Source organism: Pygocentrus nattereri, chromosome 10 (genome assembly GCF_015220715.1).
Source record: "Pygocentrus nattereri isolate fPygNat1 chromosome 10, fPygNat1.pri, whole genome shotgun sequence".
Classification (NCBI taxonomy): Eukaryota; Metazoa; Chordata; class Actinopteri; order Characiformes; family Serrasalmidae; genus Pygocentrus; species Pygocentrus nattereri.
In genome coordinates this window covers 29691093-29713577 of record NC_051220.1, presented here as the reverse complement: position 1 = coordinate 29713577, position 22485 = coordinate 29691093, and the positions used below count along the sequence as shown (strand labels likewise).

Sequence of the window (22485 nt, the reverse complement as noted above, 5' to 3'; positions counted from 1 at the left end):
GAGCCTTATAATATCGCTACATGTTGATGAAAGACCTGTCCTGTTTTGCATGAGATATTGCAAGGGGCACCATTTTAGTGATTATGGTGTAATTAGTAGTAAATCCCCTGAAGCTCTCAAATATGTGGGGTCGATCTCATACACTTCTGAAGGTGCACTCAATAACTTACTTATAGGCAAGATAGATGGCTACCAATCCAATAAGGTGCTTAATTTGAACAAGAATTATACTGAGTATACTGAGTCCCATACTGAGTATGCTGTCATCAACAGATCTATTACACCAGGAATAAGTCAGGAAAATAAAAACTACTAAAAAAGTATATTGATTTTTAGCTGAAGAGAGACAAAATATGCAAGCGTTGTCCCCATAATCTAGTACTTGAACTATTTAAGCATTTGCTCTAGGCATATTATGAAGTCCCAGGCAAATCTCTTCTATCTTGAATCATGAGTGAATGTAATTATAATTTAAGCCTATAATTTCAGAAAGCTTTCCTGCTTGCTAACTATCCCTTGAAAAGTCACACATAAGCCACAAAAAATATTCAGTTGTGGACAATTTCAGTTGTGTTATTTCATGAGTGCAGTGCCTCATCTGAATGTAAAGTTCCACAGTGCAGTAGTTATTTGGTGGTGCTGGTGTAGCTGTGGTTATTAAGAGCAATTTAAACTAATGGACTGGGAGTGGTCAGTTAGATGTTTTATAGAGGGCCCTGTGTTAGTTACATCAGGGACAGCAGTACTTGAAACTGACTCAAGAAGAATGACGGTACTGAAGTCCAAAATCAATACAAAGCAGTTCTATTAGAGCCAAATGAAATCACTTTGTACTGAAAAAGATTTGTACTTGAACTTCTGGGCGTTTATGATGCCATGCAAGATATCATTAGTTAGTGTCAATATGTCAAAGAGCACATCAGACATATGGAATTAATCTTTGAACAGTGTGTGGAATGCCGCCTTTGCTTATTTGGCTTCTGCTCAAGAACGTCCATAGTTGGAGAAAAGCACCGTATAAATGTGTATTTCATTCCGTATGTTTACCATTGAATGCCTTTCGTTAAGTATGCATTTGACTAAAGGATACTAACAAAATGTTCAAGGAATGTTTGAATTTACAGGGTTAGTAATGTAAATATGGCGATATTATGCAGTTAGAATCAGAAGAGCCTTGTTAAAAAGAGTTTGGCACAGGTTTTATTACCAAAATCCAGTCTAACGTGCAGTTTGTGTGAATCAGGGTGGCCTAGAATGGAGATTTTTCATTTGGCCTGCTGGATGACTTCTGCACTGATGCAACGCACGATTCCGCTTACTAGTGCATTGTTTTCTAATTTCAGGTCGATGTTATTGTGTGGTCCTCACCTCATCACTGAGATTACATTACAGAGCGAAATTCAATTCATGTACAATACAGTACAATCCAAAACTCCTGCAATGTTTGTTTTTTAATAATATCAGATTTTGAGTAGATGGAAGACCAGAACATTTTACAGGGGAAAGCAGGTCTGGCATGTGTATTAATGGCACATTGCGTTAGTAGGATGGAAAACACACTGTCTGTTTTTGAACAGGTTCTGTATTTTCCGAGCTTATCCCAGAGTCTGTGTTTTGACTGCCATGCAGACGGCTGGAAAAGAGCTATTGTCTCATTGAAGTCTCCAATAAAGCAGTAGCCAGACAGGCTTCAAAGCCTCACCTCCATGTTTGTCGGTTTAAGCAGGACGGTAAATGACGTCAGAGTTCTTCTCCTGGAGTTGGTCCATCATTCCTTCTGTTTCTCTCTTCCTTCTGCTCTCTTTCTCAATCCACTCCTTTCTTCTTACATGATTATAAATATGCATACAATTCCATCTACTTCAAGATTACGCTGTTTTACATTTGTAGGCACAAGCGATGAGAGTACTGAACCTCCACATGTTCATCTAGATGTGCTTATAGCATCAGCTTTGACAGTCATATATTCAGTCATGCACAAAAGTTTGGGCACCCTGGTCAAATGACATGTTTTGTTGATTTTTCTTTCTAAGTGAAAATAAGTGAACAAGTCCTCTACAGAGAACACACTTCTGCACATTTTACTGCACAGTTACTCTTTATTTGCTGAGGTTTATATTGGGGAAAAAATAAAGAGCAAAATGTGGCCTGTGCAAAAGTTATGGCACATTTTATATTTTATCTTTTATTGTTTTTTCCCAATGAGTTAAACTCAGCTAATAAGTAGAAATTGTGCATTGACATTTAGATTGACAATGTCATACTTAAGTTTCCTGTAAAGGATCTACTTTCAGCAACCCATGTATTTGCCCAGGAGTGTTCAAACTTCTGCATACGACTGAATACATTAAAAAAAAAACTGCTACTGATGTTGAATTGTTTATGTTGCGGTTTGTGTATGGAGCCACTCTAATTACCAGAGCCAGAAATGAGCATTAGTGGTGAATTTGTGAAGTTCCTCTAGGCTTTGAACGTTCGGTGCGTGTCCCGACAGGTAGGCTCCCACAACAAAACACTCGCAGCAGGCCTCTCAGACAAAAGGCAGCACAGTCCATTGAAAATAAACCTATTTCGGGTAGACTCGCATAAGAAATAACCAGGTCGTCCTTTCCCTAAGCACATTTCCAATCGCAAAGTGAACTTAAGAAAAGTATGTTGCTGTTGGTGTTGGCCAAGAGGAAAGCGTGGGGCTTGTATTAACGACAGCAGGCTGACAGCTTGGAAGGAGCCGTAGAGTTGGGTAAAATCCCCTTGTCTCTTTCCTGCTCACGGCTCCAGCGCGTTACCCCCAGCGGGCTCCTGCTGCTGTGAGAGTCACGGACACAGTCGGTGCGATGTGAGAACGGAAAGGGAGCATTCATATTACTGTAACCGTTTCCCTGCACATAAACGTTTAAAGTGGTTTCACGGACCATTGCAAGTAACCGGTCCAAAGGCATTTAGCTCTCTGGGTACATTCAGCTTCATTCAGAGTGCTTAAGCCAATGTTCTAGCAGCACCGTTCAGTTGAGAAATGTGCAAGGTAGGCCTCTCGCTTTTGTATATTGTACATCTTCTAGTATTGACTGAATTTGGCCTTGCGTAACCTCTCAAACAAATATGGGTTGGCCATTGGATGAAAGTTTGATTGTTTATGTTGTGAAGTTGCATCGCGCCTGATTGCTGAAGCCAGCCTGTCGATTTATAAAGCTCTGGTAGTATTTGTGCCCTTTCTTGGCGTGCTTTGCTTCCTGAATCCTGGAACACACAGACCACACAAGCGCCTGGCACAAGTCCAGCACTGCTTGGCTGCCTTGTTCTCTCTTTTCTCTTCTTGCTCTCTCTCTCTCTCTCTCTCTCGCTCGCTCTCTCTCTCTCTTCCCCACCCACTGCCCTCCTCTCTGATCCTGTGAGCAGACGGGCGTTTGGCCTTGTCCCGTCTCTTGCTGCTTTTTTTCTCCCCCCTTTTTTTCGTCTCACTCACTAATTTCACAGGCTCCTCATGTGGAGCTGCCATATGAAATAATCCATTGTTTCGCTCTTCAGAGGAGTAAGCCCTCCCTACAGCACAGCAATTAAAGAAATGAAATCTAGACGGATGTATGTTTCCCTTTCTTCTCCCATCCGTTTTATTCCTCGTGTCGCCACTGGATGATTGATGCGCCCTGACGGCACGGGCTGATATTTGATGTAGCGCGAGCGCTGGTGTTTAACGAGGAGAGGGGTGTTTTTGCAGGTCATAACGCTATCAGATGGCAATTTCACATGCAGGCAGGAACCCTGCCAGAAATGCAGCCACACTGTATTTATATGCTCGTATTATTTACAGTCCGTGCCACTTTCTTTTTTCTGGAAAAGACAAAGATTTCACAGTTCTGCTCATGCCAAGGCTTTGGAGCCTGTGTGCGCTTCGACTGCGCCCTTTTTACTCTGTTTTTCTTCAGTGGAGAATTGCTCGTCAGACTCACTACTAATGTCAGGACATTTAGGCTCTGATCTGTTGTATATAATTGGTGTCCCCATTACGGTTCTAGACTTAACCCTTGACTCGCTGTATTTAACTTTGACACTAACGTAAACCTTTTATTTCTCATGGAGGATGTGAGCGTTACAGAATTTCCTTTGCTGGAGATGAATCACTCGCATTATTGCTTTTTTTCTCTCCAGCCCTCTGGATATTTAGTCTGACTTTTTAGTCCACGTCATTTTTTTTCCCACTACGTTTCCAGAGTTTATGGCTTTCACTGTGTATGCTCTACTTATCTAATTAGGCTTAAAATGGCATTTCAGGGAGCTATGTGACATTTACGATCTCTGTATACTGTAAAAGATGTAAGATATTAATGTATATTTATACAGTACTGTACAAAAAGAGACTTCATTTATTTCATTTCCAGTCAGGACAGCCATTCATTTGTCAGGAGATATTTCTGGTGACATTAGATATAAAATAATACTTAAGAAAGGAAAGAGAAAATCAAATGGAAATGAGTAAAAAAGGGAGTTTCATACAAAACTGAAGTTCAAAAAGTTATTAAAAGATACAGAGAAACTGGTACTTAACTACCAGTCAGACGTAACCACCAAAACTGTCACCATCAGATAAACAGTACTAGAAGCTTTCATCTTTGAGAGAGAAGAAAATCAAGCTCCACTCTCGCTTCAGATCTGAAACATTCATCAGTGTTTCTGTCCATCGTTCCACTGTGAGAAGACAACTCAACACTCTGAGTCTGAAAGGACGTGTACCTGCCAAGAAAGTACAATAGACAAAAAAGAAAACTTTGCAGGTTTTATAAAGAAGCTGCTGATGTTCTCAAAACAATGGGCTGACGCACACAGAGCTCAGACCTCAACGCCATTGCATGTGTTGGAGATGACTTGAATCATGATGAGAAACAGAAACCTCAACCAGCTTCTAAGACTGAACTTTGGAGGTGGGTGAAAAAAAACCCTACAAATTTCTCTAAACAACTGAAAGCAAGTCTCTTAAATAGAATGGAAGCTGTAGTAAAAGAAAGGAGTGTACACACTAAATTCTGAGCAAATTTGATAATACACTCCATTGCTTAGACGTCTGTGTAATTTTCTTTCAAATATATGCTTTCAGCTTTTTTCTGACACTAGAAAATGAATAGCTTGTACTTGATGGCAATTTTGACTGGAAAGTAAATGAACGAAGGGTGGTCTCTGACTTTTGCACAGTAATTGTACATTGTATCTTAATTATAATGCATTCAATAGATCGTCTATGATTCATTGATGCTGCTATTCAATTTTAATTTAGGTATTAAAGATATTTCCTAGAGGAGCGCTGAGTTTGTGCCGCGTGTTTGACATTGCTGTATGCTTACAGCACTGTCCACAGCTGTTAGTCGCTGGCGGCTGGTGATGAGGAATAACTGTCCTATTCAGTAATACAATGGCAGGTTTGTGTGGTGCATCCTGTGTTGATATTTATGGAACAAGAAGCATTACACCCTCAATGATTTTATGCCTCTAATAAAATTCAACATGGTGAGTATATTGGCAGATATTATTTCACGTTGCGTGTAACCCCTCTAGTTCCACATAGACAGAGGTGTATTCATTCACCCTTTCAGCCCGGGCTAAATGAAATTATACTGGTTCCCCTTTTGGCGGCGACGGAGAGGGGCGTGTATTTATTACATTTCCCCCAGTGCTTACATGCACGGGGAATACTCTCAGGGATTACACTCCCGCTCAGGATGCGGAGGGGCTCTTACGTGCATCAGATATTAACCTCTGAATGAGGACTCCTTCTCACAAAGTGCTATTTGCTCAGCTTAGCTCTGGAGCACAATCAGGTTTTGCAAGGCTGGAGGTAACTGACCCTGGCTGTGCCAGCTGGAGCGCTGCCAAGCTTCAGCAGGAGTTTCTCTTTTCTTCTGTTTGATATTTACTTTACAGCCATTTGGGGGAGCCAAGCAGGGCGAGACAGACAGACAAGCACATTCAGACTGAAGAGAGGAAAAAAAATACACTGAAAGACTTAAAAAGACCCTCTTTACATTGTATTCTTCTCCTGTGTTGACACAAAGGCCAGGCTCCAATGCAATTGGCCTTTTATTGAAAGAATATAGGGGCCCGTGTGTTGTCAGTGCACTCCAGCACACTCACCAGGGAAGGTGTGAGTGGCCCAGAATGGGGGAAGCGTTCATTGCATGACTGCTTCTCTTTATTAGAGGATGTCTTTTTTAAAACCAGCTCATTTCCCTCTCATGACACATACATGCATTAATGTTTTTTCGATAATAGAAAAATACAGTCGCTGAGCCATTTAATCGTGAGTGTTGGATAAACACCATCGTGCTAAGCCACAAGCATGCAGCCGTTTTCCCTATTTTTCCAGCCAAGTTGATTCGTTCCATGCTCTTATGTAACATGTATCTGGTAAACGTAGAGCCTTGTTGTGTTCTCTGTAGTCCCCACCTCTGATTCCAGTAATGTCTGGCTCAGACGCAGTAATGCTTAGGTTTGCTTGCTTTGGTAGGACACAGGCAGAAGTTGGAGGACCCTCCAAAGCCCGGGCTGTTCTCAGAGCGCCTGAGCGAGCTGGAACGCCTCCGCCAGACCACCATGAGGGTCGCCGTGCCAACGCAGAGCCCCCGGCCCTCTCTCAACACCGCAGCCAACTCCTTCAGCCCACAGGGACAGACGCAAATCTCAGGTACAAGGGAGAGTTGGCCAGTGCTCAGTACTCAGCTTTTTTCCAACTCCATCAATACTTTAAGTTTATCATTACCCCATGTGTGGCCTTAAAGTGAGAGTTTGGCAAAAAAAATCAAAAATACACTCCCGTCCCCTTAACCCCAAATGTAGCCCATCAGCCAAGACAGCCAAAGACATTCTTCTTCATGTCTTTATTTTTTTCTTTATTTTATCATGGAAGCTATAAGACTGGGCAGCTATTAGGTGATAGATACAAACTGCATGCCTAAATCACGCATAGACTTGCTTGATACTATATGATCAGTTGTGATCTATAGAAATGGACAAAAGCACCAACAAAATTCAAAAAGCCTTAAGATTGCTGCTCATACTGTTCAGTTTAGTAAAGTGTTTTTGTCCAGTTTTCTAGATACTAGTAAAAAAAAGGGCGTTTGTATATGTGAGATCACCTAACCTAACATTTGATGTGGTTTAAGGTAAGGGTGTGATGATTTAAGCTTGCCATTTGCACAAGACTAGTTGGTGGTTATAAGACTACATTACTTGATAGCTACGTTTGCCTTATGGTTCCATGGCATGACTAGAGAAGCAAGCTGCAGACTCTAAACATGTCTTGGGTGATTTGCTACATTTGGGATAAAGGGGAAAACTGTGTAAAATCTGATTCACTGTCACTTTGTTTAATTTGCTCTGCAGACATCAGCATTATGAGTCTAAGAAACGGAAGGGTCGTTCAGTGGAAAGCCACTTAGCTAAGAAATATTACTGTATATTCCACAGTGGTAATTGTTGAATACTCACTAAAAAGAAAAAGGCATATGAATAGGAGCACAGTAATGTTTACTGGGGGTTATGTATGCACACGGTTTGATCTGATCATGTCACCTTTAATCAGCTCTATGTTGGTTTTGTCTGATAACATCACTTTAATTCTATTACCTTTGTCAAAATATTTGGCTATTGCTTCCTCCTCTGCTTTGGCACATCGTAGCTCTGCTGGATGTTTTCCATGCTAGTTTGACTTCAGAGCTAAATGCAAATGTTTACCACTTAGTTGGACTCCATCCAGTCCGTTGCTTGTCAGAGCAGACACCATGTTTACCAGATGAATGTGGAAATCAAACAGGAAGACATTCTTGGCTCGCTCTTCACATTGTTGTTATTAAACTATTTGCATATTTAGTGCCCTTACTTTTGCCACACCTTTGTTTTCAGAGAGCACTAGATTTGGTTTGCACATAGATGTACCAATAAGGGTTTCCACAAAGCGATGCTTGTAATTGTGGCCCAGTTACAGCAATGAATTTTAACATACAATTTTTTTTTTCTTAGCAAAAACATTAACGATTAAAATGGAAAACTGTGAAAATAATTAATGTCTGCAAGCTTGCATTGTGTATGTTCATACAGTGAAAGCAACGGTTCGGCAAAATTAAAGTGTGCACAATGTAATTTATCAGTCAAGACATGCTGGGTTTCAGAGGTCTTTTGCACTGGAGCTAGTTGAAGTTTCGAAACCACCAATTTTACATACTGCATGCCTAAATTGTTGCATACTTGCCTCAAACTGAATTATTAAGTATTAATAATAATGATAAGTTTAATTTATGGAGTGCTTTTCTCAAGCCCAGGGATGATTCCTTTAACAGCAAACAAAAACACACACACACACACACACACACACACACCTCCTCACTTCCATCCTTAGTATGTTGTGTGGTTTCCTGGCTCACAACCTAGTCAGTTACACTGTCACAATGAAAAGTCCTGACCACGCGACCTAGCACACTCCGCTGTCATGATGCAAAGTCCCTCACTCAAGGCCTAGTAAACTCCACTGTTAAAATGCAGTCCTCAGTTTTTGATCTAGTCAAATTCCACTACTGCAGTGAAATATGTCCTGTCTTGTGGTAAAAAGTGTCCTGGCTTGCAGTCTAGTCAAAATGTGTTACCATGGAGAAAAGTGTCCCAGCTTGTGGCCTCGTCAAACTCCGCTACCGTGGTGAAACATGTCCCGACTCACAGCCTAGTCAAACTCCGCCAACGTGGTGTTACATGCCTCGGCTCGCAGCCTAGTCAAACACTGTTACTATGGTAAAAAGTGTCCTGGCTCACAGCCTAGTCAACTCTGTTACAATGGTAAAAAGTGCCTTGGCTCGCAGCCTAGTCAACTCTGTTACAATGGTAAAAAGTGACCCGGCTCACAGCCTAGTCAACTCTGTTACAATGGTAAAAAGTGCCCTGGCTCACAGCCTAGTCAACTCTGTTACAATGGTAAAAAGTGCCCTGGCTCACAGCCTAGTCAACTCTGTTACAATGGTAAAAAGTGCCTTGGCTTGCAGCCTAGTCAACTCTGTTACAATGGTAAAAAGTGCCCTGGCTCGCAGCCTAGTCAACTCTGTTACAATGGTAAAAAGTGCCTTGGCTTGCAGCCTAGTCAACTCTGTTACAATGGTAAAAAGTGCCCTGGCTCACAGCCTAGTCAACTCTGTTACAATGGTAAAAAGTGCCTTGGCTTGCAGCCTAGTCAACTCTGTTACAATGGTAAAAAGTGCCTTGGCTCGCAGCCTAGTCAACTCTGTTACAATGGTAAAAAGTGCCTTGGCTCGCAGCCTAGTCAACTCTGTTACAATGGTAAAAAGTGCCCTGGCTCACAGCCTAGTCAACTCTGTTACAATGGTAAAAAGTGCCTTGGCTTGCAGCCTAGTCAACTCTGTTACAATGGTAAAAAGTGCCTTGGCTCGCAGCCTAGTCAACTCTGTTACAATGGTAAAAAGTGCCTTGGCTCGCAGCCTAGTCAACTCTGTTACAATGGTAAAAAGTGCCCTGGCTCGCAGCCTAGTCAACTCTGTTACAATGGTAAAAAGTGCCCTGGCTCACAGCCTAGTCAACTCTGTTACAATGGTAAAAAGTGCCTTGGCTTGCAGCCTAGTCAACTCTGTTACAATGGTAAAAAGTGCCTTGGCTCGCAGCCTAGTCAACTCTGTTACAATGGTAAAAAGTGCCTTGGCTCGCAGCCTAGTCAACTCTGTTACAATGCTAAAAAGTGCCTTGGCTCGCAGCCTAGTCAACTCTGTTACAATGGTAAAAAGTGCCTTGGCTCGCAGCCTAGTCAACTCTGTTACAATGGTAAAAAGTGCCTTGGCATGCAGCCTAGTCAACTCTGTTACAATGGTAAAAAGTGCCCTGGCTCACAGCCTAGTCAACTCTGTTACAATGGTAAAAAGTGCCCTGGCTCACAGCCTAGTCAACTCTGTTACAATGGTAAAAAGTGCCTTGGCTTGCAGCCTAGTCAACTCTGTTACAATGGTAAAAAGTGCCCTGGCTCACAGCCTAGTCAACTCTGTTACAATGGTAAAAAGTGCCTTGGCTTGCAGCCTAGTCAACTCTGTTACAATGGTAAAAAAGTGCCTTGGCTCGCAGCCTAGTCAACTCTGTTACAATGCTAAAAAGTGCCTTGGCTTGCAGCCTAGTCAACTCTGTTACAATGGTAAAAAGTGCCTTGGCTCGCAGCCTAGTCAACTCTGTTACAATGGTAAAAAGTGCCTTGGCTTGCAGCCTAGTCAACTCTGTTACAATGGTAAAAAGTGCCCCGGCTCACAGCCTAGTCAACTCTGTTACAATGGTAAAAAGTGCCCTGGCTCACAGCCTAGTCAACTCTGTTACAATGGTAAAAAGTGCCTTGGCTCGCAGCCTAGTCAACTCTGTTACAATGGTAAAAAGTGACCCGGCTCACAGCCTAGTCAACTCTGTTACAATGGTAAAAAGTGACCCGGCTCACAGCCTAGTCAACTCTGTTACAATGGTAAAAAATGCCCTGGCTTGCAGCCTAGTCAACTCTGTTACAATGGTAAAAAGTGCCTTGGCTTGTAGCCTAGTCAACTCTGTTACAATGGTAAAAAGTGACCCGGCGCACAGCCTAGTCATCTCTGTTACAATGGTAAAAAGTGCCTTGGCTTGCAGCCTAGTCAACTCTGTTACAATGGTAAAAAGTGACCCGGCTCACAGCCTAGTCAACTCTGTTACAATGGTAAAAAGTGCCTTGGCTTGCAGCCTAGTCAACTCTGTTACAATGGTAAAAAGTGCCTTGGCTTGCAGCCAAGTCAACTCTGTTACAATGGTAAAAAGTGCCCTGGCTCACAGCCTAGTCAACTCTGTTACAATGGTAAAAAGTGCCTTGGCTTGCAGCCTAGTCAACTCTGTTACAATGGTAAAAAGTGCCCCGGCTCACAGCCTAGTCAACTCTGTTACAATGGTAAAAAGTGACCCGGCTCACAGCCTAGTCAACTCTGTTACAATGGTAAAAAGTGCCCTGGCTTGCAGCCTAGTCAACTCTGTTACAATGGTAAAAAGTGACCCAGCTCACAGCCTAGTCAACTCTGTTACAATGGTAAAAAGTGCCTTGGCTCACAGCCTAGTCAACTCTGTTACAATGGTAAAAAGTGCCCTGGCTCACAGCCTAGTCAACTCTGTTACAATGGTAAAAAGTGACCCGGCTCACAGCCTATTCAACTCTGTTACAATGGTAAAAAGTGCCTTGGCTTGCAGCCTAGTCAACTCTGTTACAATGGTAAAAAGTGACCCGGCTCACAGCCTAGTCAACTCTGTTACAATGGTAAAAAGTGACCCGGCTCACAGCCTAGTCAACTCTGTTACAATGGTAAAAAGTGCCCTGGCTCACAGCCTAGTCAACTCTGTTACAATGGTAAAAAGTGACCCAGCTCACAGCCTAGTCAACTCTGTTACAATGGTAAAAAGTGCCCTGGCTCACAGCCTAGTCAACTCTGTTACAATGGTAAAAAGTGACCCAGCTCACAGCCTAGTCAACTCTGTTACAATGGTAAAAAGTGCCCTGGCTCACAGCCTAGTCAAACTCCACTAACCTGATGCTATGTGTCCCGGCTCACAGAATACACAATCTCTACTACCCTAGTGGAAGAATTTCTCAGCTCGTGGCCTAGACAGATTCCACTACCACATTGTGTAAAGTGTCCCATCTTTCAGCCCAGTCAAGCTCTACTACCACAATGCAAAGTTTCTTGCCCTATTCTCATTTGATGATGGAAAAACCTCTGGACCAGTGGGGTAATTGGTTTAAAAATAAAACAAGTCATGAAAATACAAAACAAACCAGCAAAAATCCAAAGTAAAGCAGCATCCAAATTGCTTTCTTACACTGGACACACACTTGCAGAGGTAATCTTAAGCCTGAATTTTGTCTGTACTTTTGCATATAAACTTTTGGACACCAGACATCTTTGGAGTAAAATTATGTAATTTGGATTTTTCAACTACTGCTTGAAGATTGATTTGATGAGTTTTTGAACACTAGTAACAGTGAGTTAGTTACAGTACATAAAATCTGCTTATCTAAATCAGCCTTTTGCTGTTGTTTCCACTATCATGTGTGCAGATCCGCGGCAGGCCCAGTCGTCTCCACCCTGGTCGTACGAGCAACCCTACACACCATACCTGAGCCAGATGACTTCTCCCTCCATCCACTCCACCACCCCACTCTCCTCCACCCGAGCCACGGGCCTGCCAGCCATCAGCGATGTGCCAAGACGCCTTTCAGGTAAACACGCCCACCCACTACAGCCACACCCAGCTGCAGCACCATCAACACCGTTTTAGCCTGTGAAAGCCTCTCCTTTTAAGGGAGAGAGAGATGTTCTTGTTTGCACCTTCTTGTTTTCCTGTCTGAGGTTATTTTCTTACTTAAATGATTAGATTAGCTGTGAGGTTTCGTCAAAATGTTCATCCTTTTTCTCCTCACTCCACTGGAAAGTCAAATCAAAGCAGATTTTTCCAGCCTCTACTTTTTGCTTTTTGAGCATTTCGTTGCATGAAAAGCACACCCACAGGCACATATCTTTCAACCAGTAGCACCTTTAAAAATATAGAGAGAGAGAGAGAGTATGAAAGTATATCTCTGCTTGCCCCTATCACCGCCACTTGAGCCTTTGAACTCGAGAAAAACTCCCTTTGAACGAGCTTGAAAAGAAACAATAAAAAAGAATAGAGTTTCTGACTCATACACCTCAATAGGTAAAGGCTGTAAAGACTTGAAGCTCCATGAGTGGAAAAGATCTGTGTGTCCGTGCCTTTATTAAATGAACAAGCACAACGTTTTATACACCCTACGCTAGAAACAAACACTAAGCATGAACGTCTCCTTCGATACACCTGTTTGACTCTTTGCCAGGTTGTTTTTGAACTTTTTTCCCCTCCGGCTCCCCACCCTAACTGCTTTCTTTGAGCGTGGGCTAAACGTGAAAGTTTAAATGACTCCTCAGTGTGGCTGTTCATTGCCTGCTTTTTGAACCCTGGCCAGCTTCCTTGTTGGGTTTGATTAGTTTAGATTTCACCCTGCTTTCATCTTGGAGATGTCAGCCTTTGTTCTTTCCTCAAAGAGACACACGCACCTCTTGGTCCTAACGCCCTCTATTCTTCCATTGATAGGCTGTGAATGTCCCTTTGCCGGGAGGGGACGTCCTGGTGCAGTTCATTTTGAGCAGCTGCCATGCTCTTCCATCTATTCTTCTCCACCTTGGGGTCATATTTCACTGAGCCTCTTTACACTTTCACCAAAGCAAAGTCTCAGACCCAGAAAGTGGATAAAATAGGACATAGGATATATAAAATAAGACAAAGGAGAATTTATAAAGGACTTTATGTTTTCATATGTAGGAGTTCTGTATTTTACATGTTATACATCAACTGAGCTTCTCAAAGCAAAGGAATTTTTATTTGACTTTTTTTTTATGGGTGAGGATTTTTCATTTCTCAGAGTTGATGCGGTAGCTTGTTAACTTGGCCCAGCAGCGAGACAAGCTGGCTATGCATCAGAATGTCCTGAGCTTAGTTCCAGCTGATGGCCATGTCTGTTTTACCCCTTAGCTGGACCTCAGTGAAAGTCCTCCTGAATAAGAGTTAGTTAAGTGTAAGAGATTGACGTGATGTAATATGTGATATATACATATGTGTCTCTTTTTAGCTGTATAATTTCTTTTTGTCCAAGAAAATATTCAATGTTCAAAAGTCTTTAAAAAGTCCATATTCTACATCCTTGAAATGCACTTTTGCATATTTTTGCACAAAACATAATTCTTTTTTGCATTACCCATTCACAGCCTCTCTTATTCATTTCACTTAATTAGGCTGTTCATCACTGTGCATGTAAGACTGATTTGTGGAAATAGTGACCTCTTCACAAGAAAAATGAAGCACATCATGTAGAAAAATCAGTCCCTGTCACTTCTATGTGATGAGTTGGCTTAAAGTGCTGCAGGCGGAATGTGTGGTCATATGTAAGTATGCTTAAAATGTGACATCACAACCACAGTTAATTGAAAATGGGCTGTTGCAGATTAAACTGGAAGTATATTTCAAATGAGAAAAGAACTAAACATAATAAAACGGTGTAGTAAGCTTTAGTAAAAACTCTGTACTTTTCAGTACCTCTTTCTCACACCTAAGCTGTGCTGTGGAGTTCAATTTTTCCAGATGAATAAAATGGTGAAATCATTCACTCTGCTTAATAAAGAGAATAAAGATATCATTTATTAAAGAGCATTTGATTTGGACCAATCACAGTCAGGGGTAGGTCTCAAAACAATGACACAGTGATTTGATTTGGACCAATCACAGTCGGGGAGATCTCAAAACGTTGGACACAGTGATTTGATTTGGACCAATTGAAGTCAGAAGGAGGTTTCAAAACGATCGATGCTGTGATTTTTACCTATCGCAGACAGAGTGGTGATTTGACAATCTGTTTTGTAGTCAGCGCACACTGCACCATGCAAACTCAACCACCAACCACCTTGTTTTGGCCAAATAGACGTTGTTTTGCATCAAATTTTTGCTTCTGTTTGAAGTACGCTGCCGGCTTTAGTTTCCATATACAGACTGTCGAGTGAACCATACATTTTGAAACTTTAACAAGGTTTACATAGTAGATCAAACAGTTTTTTTTTTTTCAAAATAAAACAAAGAAAATGTGGCTTTCAAAGATATGGGCCCTCTAAGAACATAGAAGAGATATCTAAGATGATTTTGTGGCCCCTCACTGTTGTACTGTCATCTGCCTAGTGTTTCCTGTTAGATTCGAAAAAGGCAGAGCACTGATAACGTGAGGACCCGATGTGTATAATTGGCAACACATGTTCTCATAAGCGTGCCGACCCGTCACTCTCACGCTTCCAGACAGCGGGGCTGCATCTCTCCAGCACACACAGGACAATGTGGAACTGACCCCAATGAACCCCTGCATCAGGGTTCATAGGAGGCAGAGGAATCAACAAGAAAAAGAAATACGAAAGATGAGATTGGAGGAAGCATGTGTGCATGTGTGCTGTAGGGCTGGACGATATATAGTATGTTACCGCAGTATTGGTCTTTTCTTTATTGTGTGCTAGTATAGGCATCCTGGCCAATCACAGCCAAGATGAGTGTTGTGATGAACCAAATATCTTGTCTTACAACAAATGTGCATGATTTTAGCATTGGAACATCCCACATCAAGGGTTCACTAGTATGTTTTTAAGATACTGCAGGCATATCACAGCCACAGTAAGTAGTATATTTATTGCAGTGTGATATTTTGTGTATCCATGGTATGCTGGAGGTGAGAGAAGGCCTGCTGTAGGATGGGGGAAGAGTTGGGTGATGATAGGGAATAGGCATAGGGAAGTCTTTTTCTGCATTTGCACTCTTTTGGCCCAGTGCTTTGGTAGCCACAGCCCATTAGTGGTTTATAATTTTTAGAAAAGCCAAGTGAGGGTCTGAGCAAGCACATCGGCCCTTCTCCCTGGCTAATCGCAGACGTGCAACCACATCTGAGGTTGCTCATTATGCATCCCATGGAAACTGTTTTCCCCTCAAACTGCTTCCATATGTGCTCCTGCTTTATCCTGCACTTATTCCTCTTTGATATTTTTACAAATGTATGTGTGCGTACACATGAATGCACAAAACAAACTCACACACCAGCACTGGAAGATAAGAGAGATTGTTTCACTCTACACTGGTGGAGAAATAAATAGGTGTTAACAAGACAGATTTTTATGTTATTTCAGCATGTCACTGGTAATAGGAGGTGGTTAAGGGCTTTACTGTTTGGAAGTGGTAGATAATGAGAGGGTACAGCTGGTGATTACCTGTGTATGAGTTTGTCAGCTTTCCTCTGTACTGCCGAATATTAAGACTGATGATAATGATAACTTCAGACAGTTTAATTACCATGTTTGTTTTGACGTTTGGAGCTGCCATCACCCAAAGATACCACAATTCTTGCTGCGAGACGGGTAATAGATAACACAGTAAGAGAAAAAACAACTGTCCTCAGAGTGGGGATTTAAGGATATGTTTCATAGCGCCCCCTTTTGTCCAGTAAATGTGTAAAGTTTGTGTGTTTTTCAGATGTGCTTAATCTTTAAAGTTCTAGAGTTATTATTGTAATTTTGCTGTGCTGTAGAAACCTAATGACATTATTAAGCTTCTATGTAGTTACCTAATGAATTGCATTTGCATTCGATTTACATTGTGTTGACAGGTTCTGATGTTTTCCCTCTTGTTTTGATCTCAAGCAATGACAAACATGGCAAAAATGTAATAAATTGTTTTTCTTCTTCAAAACAAGACCATATGCACAACAATAACTGTTCGTCAATTTCAGATCATAAATAAATATCCTCACTTCTGTTTACAAGCACATGGGATGTGGATTGAATTGCTTGAATTTCTCCACTGAAATTACAACATGCTTTTGTTATTGCCAGCAACATTCGCACTAATCTACTAATCATAGGCTAGAAAACTGCTGACTAATGCTTACTTTTCTCTCCCTCTTAGGTACGTCTGATCTGAGTCCTTTCACGGCTGACCCACGCCAGTTTGAGCGTCAGTTCCCCAGCCTGTCCTCTCTCACAGAGACACGCTTCTCCAGTCCCAGGATGCACTACCCGGGCACTTTCACCTACACTCCCACCCCGGTCACCTCGGGCATGTCTCTGGGCATGTCCACCACCACCCACTACCACACTTACCTTCCTCCGCCCTACCCTGGCTCCACCCAGAACCAGAGCGGGCCCTTCCAGACCAGCAGCACCCCGTATCTTTACTACGGCACCTCTTCTGGGTCCTACCAGTTCTCCATGGTCCCGGGGGGTGACCGCTCACCATCCCGCATGCTGCCCCCCTGCACTAGCGCCTCTACGGGCAACTCCTTGGTCAACCCCAACCTGCCCACTCAGACTGAGGGGGGTGAGGCGGACGGCAGCCACAGCAGCTCCCCCACCGTCCTCAGCTCCAGCGGCAGGATGGACGAGTCCGTATGGAGGCCATATTGAGAAGGTCGTGGGGCGAGTAGCCCCAGCAAAGGCCATCGCAGCACTGCTCACCTGAAAGGTGTAAAGTAGTAGTTTCCATTTATGGTCCTGCAGTTCTCATGCCCTGCACATTTTAGTGTTTTCCCTGCTCTAACACACCCACTTCAACTCAGTAAGGGCTTAGTGGTGTAAATCTCAAACCTGAGAACAATTAAATTCCATTATGATTCTTGAGGAAATGATTTTGTGTATCAGGAACTCTCAAATTTGACCAGAGTTGGATTCAGTTAGATCATTTTGGTTTAATGCAGAAATATTTTTAAAATACTCTGAATTCACAGATTTGACTGGAGGTACACAGTAGTGGATTATAAGGCTATCAAAGTCAATACAGCTCACTTTTTGGTAGGATATTCACATTTAAAAATAAACTGAAATGTTGGCGTTTGAAAATAAGCTGTAATGCACCTTCAGATCAATGCATGCAGCTTGTTAAATATCTTTGCCCAGTTTTCCAAAAGCATTTTAGTGTTAGCTTCATCTTAACTGGTAGAGAGAGCGTTCACTTTGATGCTCCCTTTACCATTTAAGAAATATTTTTGTGCTAAAATGTTTTTTGGGAAACCCAGCTCTGAGAAGTTGTGTGCAAAGGTTCGAATAGCCTTGACCAAATTATATGATTAATTGAATAAACACACACATCCCCTACAGGAACGATAATGTAATTTTCTGTCAAGTTTAATGCACACTTTCTATGTGTTGGCTGGGTTTAACAAAGCATTAAATAAAGTGTGCCTTAAATTTTACACAGGCCGCATTTTATGCTTTATTTGTTCCCATTTGTTAAATTCAGCATATAAACAGTAATTGTAAACTAAAATGTGCAGAAGTGTGTTCTCTGTAGAGGATGAGTTATAGTTTGACTTTTGTATCTGCATATGTTAAAACAGCACAAGCATGAAAATATGTGAGGAGGAGGTACTTCAGGATCATGTTTGAGAAACACTGATGTAGTACAAGTGCTAATCTCTGTAATAAGTGTCTTTCTGGAATTGGTGTCCAAAGCACAAGTGTTTGCGAGGAACAATGGTTAAACAAATGCTATACATTGTACAGAGCAGTGTATTTTTATTATAATCTTTAACTTTCACATCACCCCTCCAAGGAATGAGTAGAGGCATTACTTTGAGATTTCTGACATTCCACTGCAGAATCAGTGCAAGCTATACAAGCACTCAGTCACTGAATTGAACTGGCATATAGAAGAACTTTTATTGTATTAGGTATGCGTCTTCCAGGCTATTGACTGAGAATATTTTCATACTAACTCAGTATAATTTAGCAATTTTTTTTAACACTGAACCTTTTTTTAACTTCTTTTTTTTTTTTATTTATGCGTGAAAGGTCAGCTATTTTAAACCGTACCTGATGACTATGTATATGCCCTTGGATCTCCTTAATTTATGTATAAAATTGTAGCAAATAGGGTCTGATTAAGAAGCAATATAAGCCATATAAACCTTAAATTATGCAAAGCGGTTAGAGAGACAAAATTTAAGACGCTTGAATAATATTTTTTGGGACGATTAATAACTTAACTGTATATTTACTCTTTAGTAATTTAAAATTTTTATCATTATTGTAAGGCAGTCAAATATCCGATATGTAAGCAATGAAGGAAAGAGACTGAGTTGTCAGACTCTGTCCTCAGATCAAATGTATTTTTGTGGCTTTGTGTTCCTCCTGAGAAAGCAGTGTGCTTATGGAGGGCCAGTCGGGTTAATAAAAGAGTGGCACTTACAAAAACATGAAGACCCAAGTCTTGAACTGAGTGAACCATTTATTTACACGTACAGTATGTGGCATATTCCACTCTCAGTTCTTTTTCTGACTTTGTTATCCAATGTTTATCAAGTTAATTTATTTTAAATGAATTTTTTTATTTAATGTTGTTGAGTGACTACAAGCAAGACCGATAGCATGCAGCAGTTGCCTCAGTCTTTCCAGGATCACATGGAGATTGCCTGTTAACACTACCATTAATGTTCCCTTTCGGTTTACATTCATCATGCCCTTATGAACACAATATGTATTTTAGTCTTGTAGCTTTGTCCTTTAGCTTCAGTGCATGTACATGATTCATCCAAGTGATCAGCCTTTAATTCTTAAACTGGACCATTGACTGTGTACTCGTGAAGTCAGAACACTATGCAAAAACTGTTAGAACTACAAAAACTATGAAAAGATTTTCAGTGACTTTGCATCTCAAATGTGCTTTTGTGCATCTCAGAAGTGAAACTTTGTGCTGTCATTATTTCACATCTTCTAGGTCAGGGAGGGGAAGTTAGGCCTTTTTCAGATATGAAGAATTAAAGATGATATATTTCATAATGCAAATTTTGTAAGCAGATACAGCGTATAGACAATCAGCTGATCCAAATTACTTACTAGGGTTCATTTGCGTGAAGACCTACTATTGCTGAATTTATTTATTCCTCGATAAACGATAGAGGCATAATGTGTCAAGATTGATTTCATACTGACAAGATCTGCAAAAACGTCATTGATTTTCTATAATGATGTGATTTTGTACGAGTTTTAATCGAGGTCTTTGAATATGTATGTGTATTTTTTTGGATTCCTACAACAAGTGGTACTTCATTGTTAAATTGTAGGTTAAGAGGCTGCGGGCAGCACCCTGGAAAACCAATGTAATTTTGTTTTAGTTTACAATTACCTGGAGCAAAGCACTTCTTTTTCTTCTTTTCACTTTTGTTTGCTTTTTGAATGAAGCCTAAATGCTATGGGAAAGGGAAGATAGCCGTGTGAACCACAGACTATCACTTGGGTCTCAAGGGTCATGATAGTAGGCTCTTAACAGAAGCGCAGGCAGAGCTTCTACCTAATAGATTACACACAGTTACAGCAACACAGTTCAGCCCACTTTGAAGTGCAGATTCCATTTAGATGTAGAAGTAAGTGAGACATATTCCTGGTCTTCAGTACAGGTACTATACAGGTACTCTCAGAAATAATAGTCAGGGTTTTATCTAGAGCATAAGGTGGGCTGGCTGAGGGCGGGACTATGACAATGACTCTCAGCTTCAGTGATCATGTTGCTTTCCAGCATCCGTCCTCCAGTTTAATTCCTTCTTTAAATCTTGTCTTTTGGCTGTGAGAAGAGCGAACATGTTTACAGTACTGCAAGCAGACATAAAGAGCCTGTGCACTGTTATCATGTTATTACTTATTGCTAATAACTGCTTTATGGCAGTGTTTTAATATTACTGAAAGACTGACTTGGTCTGTCTGAATGATATATTTTGGTTGCATCTCCAAGCCAAATTCATGCGAGCTATTATGGACATTTGAGGGTTTCACGTCAAGCAGTTGACAAATGTGTGGCTCAGGAATCCTGAGCTTTAAAAATGCCCCGTAAGTAATGTTCATAAGAAGCTGTGGTTGACAAATCCGCTGCTGAAATCAGTTCCACAATTTTTCATTTGCAAGTGAAATCCAGCACAATCGGAGCTGTGACTGGTGGGATACAGATCTTCAGAGGTTACTTGGGTTTCGTAAGTAACTGAATAAGCATGCTCCTCTCAGATTAAGTGGCGTAGGTAAAGTTAGGCCTACAGGCTGGGAGTAGAGAATCTCAGTCATGCTGTTATTTCCAAAGCATCAGCAAATTCACGCTTTTACCTTAGAATTGCTATTTTTTGGCAGTTTAGAGAGTTTGGCAGCGATTTCGAGTTCAAACCAGCGGGCGGAGAACAACACAGGCTCCTGCGCAGTATCTTTAACTTTGCACTCTAACATCAGGTTAGAACATGTCTCTCAAATGCAGTGTTTTGTATGTACTATTCTGGAAATAAACCCTTCACAATTTTATACATGAATATACATTTTTTAAAATAATCTTCATTAATGTTTAGTTTGTAAACTGCTGCAGAACAGTTTTTGTTTACTTTTACCATTGCTTTCCATGCACATATTGTACAGATCTTTAAGTCAAGGTGGTCAATCAACCTGGTTTGCTGTCTCACATTGTTCATTGGTTTGATTTGTTTATTTGTGGAGCTATCACCAGTTTTTGTGGGACTAACAATCCTGTAAAAATTGTGAGATTGTTAAACATTTCTAATGATTGTATCATTGGTCTTGGAGAATAAAAACTGCATTTTGTTAAATTGTGTGGTCTACATACTCAACCCTTTCAACTTTGGGAGAACTTCAAGCACAGAAATCTCAGTGAAGTTACTAAGCATTACTAAATCCAGCCTTTGGACTACTCTTAAATGCCCCTCAGACTGCATGATATATATAATCTTCTACCCTTTTCAATTGCCTGCTGCAGTTCCAGACACCAATATATGTGACTGTACAGCAGGTGCTTCCTAAGAAAAATGAACTAGTGTTGCAATCACCAAGGGGAGTGAGAAAACCACTTCAACTGGCTTTTACTGAGTTACAGTTAGAATAACATGCCCTCAGGCACCGCCTGTATGTACTGTGGAGGTACAACTGCATTGGAAACCCCCACATGGTCATCTAAAAAAGCAAAATTTGCGTTCAGGACCTTAGCAGCCTCAGGCTGTATCTTATAAGTCATGATTAGTTCTGAACGCACTTGGAGTTGGAGTTAAATTATCGGCTGACATTCTATGGCCAACAGCTCATTGAACTGAACTGAGCCATTCTGTTGATCTTGAGGTCCTTTGTTTGGTTCAGAACAGTTTTGCAGAAACCCTTAGTAAGGAACGGAGGCACATCAGGTCTGGGTTTTACATTAACATTCCCAGTCTGACATGTCAAAAACGAATTGGCCTTTTCACACATCGCTGATGCTGATCGGAGTTTGGCCTTGACCTGCCTCCAGCCTGCTGCTCAGCTCAGATTTTGGTTAAAAAAAAAAACAGAAAATGGCCATGTTGATATTCGTTGAGTGTGTTTGTTGGAGGAGGCTTATCCAAATGTGCCTAATAGTGCATATGGCCAGACCTAAATCTCTGTAAGTCACTCTTCCAGATGTATTTGCCTATATTGTAAATTTCATCCAAGGACTTTCATAACATACAGAACGTGAAGTACAAACGTCCCATTGTATACCATGTGATGATTACTCCAAACTGATTTGTTAGATGAAAAGGGTCCGTTAATGCAGTGAGATTTTTAACACGGCACCAACTGTTTGTCTAAAGCTGCACTGAAGGCCCTTTAAACAACCGTATCAATGAATGCAAACATCCTAAAGTTCAGCTTGGACCAATGTTTGGCTTGGAACACATCAGTCAGGAAACTCAATAAGCTTTTTTAGTATTACATGCTAATAGCAGTCTTAATATAATTATAAATGGGTTGTTTCTTATGGAACAAAAGCATATGGAGCACATGGTTTATTGCGATTAGGGAATATTTTTATTTTTCTTCTATTTAAGGTACTTTCTTTTTATGCTTAAGTTGTAAAGTTCACTCATGACTG

General features: G+C 41.2%; 1 protein-coding gene across 3 annotated transcripts in view; it reads left to right on the top strand.

Annotated features, from left to right (window-relative positions):
- Positions 1-21193, top strand: part of runx2a (RUNX family transcription factor 2a) — a 60140-nt gene extending 38947 nt beyond the window's left edge. For 2 of the 3 annotated variants that reach the window (XM_017721409.2, XM_037541858.1), the window contains 3 exons: positions 6494-6670; positions 12086-12247; positions 16528-21193. In XM_017721409.2, the coding sequence (XP_017576898.1) occupies positions 6494-6670; positions 12086-12247; positions 16528-17024 (836 nt within the window). In that variant the 3' untranslated portion in view covers positions 17025-21193. The remainder of the gene's footprint in view (positions 1-6493; positions 6671-12085; positions 12248-16527) is intronic. The other variant, XM_017721410.2, reaches the window with a different exon arrangement.
- Positions 21194-22485: the final 1292 nt, after the last annotated feature.